The 4,656-nt window shown below is 39.2% G+C and overlaps 1 protein-coding gene across 1 annotated transcript; it reads left to right on the top strand.

The window, feature by feature from the left end:
• The first annotated feature begins 415 nt into the window (after window positions 1-415).
• Window positions 416-4,098, top strand: LOC114190242 (trihelix transcription factor PTL-like). Its single transcript, XM_028079049.2, has 2 exons — window positions 416-1,242; window positions 2,291-4,098. Exons 1-2 carry the CDS (start codon window positions 701-703, stop codon window positions 3,555-3,557), a joined length of 1,809 nt encoding a protein of 602 aa, XP_027934850.1. The 5' UTR covers window positions 416-700; the 3' UTR covers window positions 3,558-4,098.
• The last annotated feature ends 558 nt before the right edge of the window (window positions 4,099-4,656 follow it).

Below are 4,656 nucleotides of genomic sequence, written 5' to 3'. Positions count from 1 at the left end.
ATTATTCTACTGTACTTTGAAATAGTGATAAACATTGGTTGTGTTATTTTAAAACATATTAAAAGAAAATTTTAATATATCAGCACCAGCATATTTAAAACACAGGAACACCAAAAAAGTGCAGAGAATTTGGAGACAATTGTCCACAGAAATGTTTAGTTGGTGGAGGCGATGGTCTCCAGAAGAAGTGGAAGTTAAACTGTGATTTGAATAATAAATAATGAGTAATAAAATGGAAGAGGTAATTATAATTAAGAGATTTAATAATATTTGTTGTTTGTGTTTGTGGCTTAGGGCTTCTTGCAAGCAGTTGAACCCCACTCTCCACACTGTTCTTCTCAACAAAGACACAGAAGGAAGCAGCATTGTTCTTCCAAAACCCAAATAGACAGATAACATACCCAAACACTCCAACATTAATACTATATACTATATAGTTTAAACAAACACAAACAGTGTCACACTCTCTTTCTTTCTCTCTGTAGTCTCACTCTCATACATATACATATACACCATCACAAGCATACACTTGGACATGGGATGGGACCATAGTCCTCAGCTCAAATTTTGAGCTTTTTCGTGCACGACAGGATCCGACTCTGCCGCTTCTACCACTCTCCCTTCTCTCTCTCTCTTTCTCTCTCTCTCTCCACCCTTATTTCCAATTCATCACACCCTCTTTCTCTCTCAACTCCCATTCATGGAAATGGAAGATCACCATCACCACCACCGCCATCACCATCATCACCATCACCATCATCAGCAGCAGCAGAATCACCATCATCAGCAGCATCAACATCAACACCACTTTGCCGTCAACGATCTCAGGCAAGTCGTCAATGCCCCGAGGACCTCCCACAACACCTTCCCCTCCATGCCGCCGCACCCGACGGCCGAGCTTTTCCCGGGCCACCGGAATCTCGCACCCTTGCCCACTCCCCAACACCACCAACAACACTACGAGGTTATGATGTTCGGTCGTGACATAATGCCACCTAGCCTTCACGACTTCACTTCCACACCCCATGATCCTGCTGCTGCTGCTGCAGCAGCAGCACCCACCATGGCTCTACCCACTCCACCTGCCTTTGATGCCGAGGGTGCAGCTTGCATCGCTGGGGACCCCTCCACTGGAAGATGGCCCAGACAAGAGACCCTCACTCTCCTTGAGATCAGATCTCGCTTGGACCCTAAATTCAAAGAGGCTAACCACAAAGGACCCTTATGGGATGAAGTCTCTAGGTACAATATTCATTCTTTTTAACTTCTGCATACACTCTATTCTTTAACTTCTTCAACTTCACTGCATAAGTTTGATTTTAGGTTATTGTAGAAATTTAATTCAATTTACGTTTTTTCTTTATAGAGTGCATAAGTTTATTACAGGTATTTTATTGTATATTTTGCTAGTAAAATCTATCTAAATTACAGAGTTGTATAGTAGATTTAACAATCCTTCTTCTTCGGTAGTACTTAATTTTTTCTCTTCAATTTCTTTATATTCGGGTTGAGAATTTTAAAATGATAATTTCGGTGTAGTCTGTTTGGATTTTTGGAAAAAAAAAAATGAGGGCAACCTACTAAATTGGATGCACATGCGATGCTTCCGCGATTTAGTTAATTGTGAGATGACATGGATGGACTTGACGTTAATTTTGTCGTTGGGAGTTTTGGAAACTACGACATGTAGCGGAATGCATTAATTTTGTTAACCTTTTCTTTCGTGGGAAAAGACTATACAGTGTGCAGAAGCTGTTTATGTTTGTATATTGAATTTGCGACTATTGATCGTGTACTTATCAAAAGCATTAAGTTTATGTGTGTATACCGATTCTAGTACGGTTCGTGTCGCAGTCTGGTTTTGCATTTTGAAATTTTGTACCCATCTTTTAGGTGCAAGATTTCGTTCCCTTTGTTTCATTATTTGTTTTCGGGTGTTGAAAATCCATTGACCATTCCGATGCATTTGCACCTCTCTTCTGATTCCATCGTATGAAATGACACCAAGCCGAGGCTCTTCCTTCGAAGCCTCACTTATGTGGCAATTGCAGTGTGGCATGCTTTGTTATGCTTGCTATAACTAGGCACCAAGAAAGAACCTAAAAACGTCACTGCATGGCATTGCATAAAATTATTTATTAAATGCCACAAAGTTCGTCGTCACATGGGAGGATCGAGGGAGGGCTGTTTCTTTGAGAACTAGGGTTCTATTCTGCAATAGTTGTTGTAGCCTTTTCCTGTTGAATTTCTTCCACACCCATTTCACTTTTGGTTCTGCTGGTGGTCTCAGGATCATGTCCGAAGAACATGGATATCAAAGGAGTGGGAAAAAGTGCAGGGAGAAGTTTGAGAATTTGTACAAGTATTACAAGAAGACAAAAGATGGCAAGGCGGGGAGACATGACGGGAAGCATTACAGATTCTTTCGTCAACTTGAGGCCTTGTATGGAGAAAACAGTAGCACAGTTTCAGTCCCAGAAACCAATGTTGTTGGCAGCATTCATTTTCAAGCAAGCAGCCATGACCCCTCCCAGACAAATCAAGATAAGTTTCAGTCTCACAATGGCAAGCATTGTGATAGCCTAAGCCTCACCAACTCCACTAACTTCGATACAACATCATCTGATGATGACAATGACCACCACAGCATGGAGAATGAGTCCATAGAGAAGAGGAGAAAGAGGAACAGTGGGAGGAGCTGGAAGGTGAAGATAAAAGACTTCATTGACTCACAGATGAAGAAGCTTGTGGAGAAGCAGAAGGAGTGGTTGGATAAACTTGTGAAGACGCTGGAAGAGAAGGAGAAGGAGCGGGTGTTAAGAGAGGAAGAGTGGAGGAAACAAGAGGCTAACAGGTTAGAGAGGGAGCAAAAGTTTTGGGCCAAAGAGAGAGCGTGGATTGAAGCCAGGGATGCTGCTCTAATGGAGGCTTTACAAAAGCTAACTGGAAGAGAAATAATAAAGGCTGAAACTCCCAATGAGGGTATAAATGTAACGCCTGCTGAAGTTCAAAACCATAGTGAAAACCAGAATAATGAAGATGAGAGTGAAATCTTAAACAGGTGGCCAGAATCTGAAATTACAAGGCTTCAACAGCTGAGAGCTGAGATAGAGACAAGGTTTCCATGTAGTGAAATTTCTGAGGATGTTTCATGGGAGGTTGTAGCAACCAAAATGGCTTGTTTTGGCTACGAAAGGAGTGCTTTGATGTGCAAAGAGAAGTGGGAAAGTATGAGTAACTATCCAAGGGAGGGTGGTGAGAAGGAAGGGAGCAAGAAGTGCAAGGAAAACTCTAGAAACTGTTTTTTCTTCAAGAACAACGATGATCATCGACAATCTTCGTTATACGACCAAGGAAGTGGGTACTGTGATGATATGAGTGATCAAGGGAAAGAGATTGAGAGGCTACAAACAAATAATAGTTCTTCACCTTCAAAATCCAATGCTGGAAATGTTGATCCCTCTGATAGCTGCTTCCCCTTCTTGATGAGCACTGAGGGTGGAAACTTGTGGGAGAATTACGGCCTAAAGCTCAACAAAGAAAACCAAAATCACTGAGTGAAATAGATGGCTAGTGTCATGACTCGTGTAAGAAGCACAGAAATTTGACAGCCTAGTATCTGTCACAGTCTCACGTGCGTCGTGTAAGCAAGAGTTAACTGAGGGTTTATGTATAGAGATTGATGCTGATTAGATGGTCAATCTTAATATATATTTGTGGGGCATTTGGGACAAAAATAATGGCTTCGATTTATATTTTAGTGAGGGAGGAGAAGTGACAAAGTTCACTTGCGTGTTGGAATATGACACCATTTTCAGGTTAGTTTCTTTTTCTCTTATGCATGCAAATGGAAACAAAATTGTATTACCTGGTATGTTGCACCTTCGACGATATCTGCATATCAGTGTTGGTTACTGTTTTCCTCCTTCTTCCCTCGTGTATGTGTGTACTGAAGGTGGGTAATTAGGTAGTAACTTCTTTCCTTTGTTTTTCAGTCAATTTCTGTACGAATAAGGAGATTAATGTGCTTGTTCAGGCATCAAACCAGGTCCCTAGTTTTTACTATTATATATGAAAGAGCTTTTTTTGGATTCAAAATTATAGAAAAATCACAATATGTCCACGTTGTAGATAATCAATTGTTTTTATTCAGGATAGTAAATGGTAGTATATGATTTCTTCTTTTTTTTACTTGTTCACTTTGCATATCAACAAAGAACATCTAAACATGTGAAATAGTTAGCAAACTTTCTGGTCTGATATATAAAACCTCATTATTATATTATATATATATATATGTGTGTGTGTGTGTGTGTGTTTTTACCGGTAGAAGCAGCCGGCAAGAAACTATAGTGCTTTGTAAATTCTTAATTTCATTTGTGAAAGAACAATTTAGGCTTAAAATGATTCCAAAAGAACTGGATTATGTTCAATACTGATATATTTTTTTTTCAAAACTTCATAATCTTTTTAATGAGTGATAGTTTAATCATGTTAAATACGAAATACTTTAAACAGTAAAATTTATCTATAAAATATTTAGTGTATAGATTCAAAATTACTAATTACTAATTAAGTTATGCTAGCTTATCTATACTTTCCGTATTCTATAAATCTCTAATAAACTAAAAGTTTTGGCAACGAAATTCATGTAAT

This window comes from Vigna unguiculata, chromosome 7 (assembly GCF_037176805.1).
Source record: "Vigna unguiculata cultivar grain cowpea cultivar isolate G323 ecotype 2 chromosome 7, ASM3717680v1, whole genome shotgun sequence".
Lineage (NCBI taxonomy): Eukaryota > Viridiplantae > Streptophyta > Magnoliopsida > Fabales > Fabaceae > Vigna > Vigna unguiculata.
Note: the sequence above shows the minus strand (reverse complement) of the source record. Positions and strands in the feature narration are given on the sequence as shown.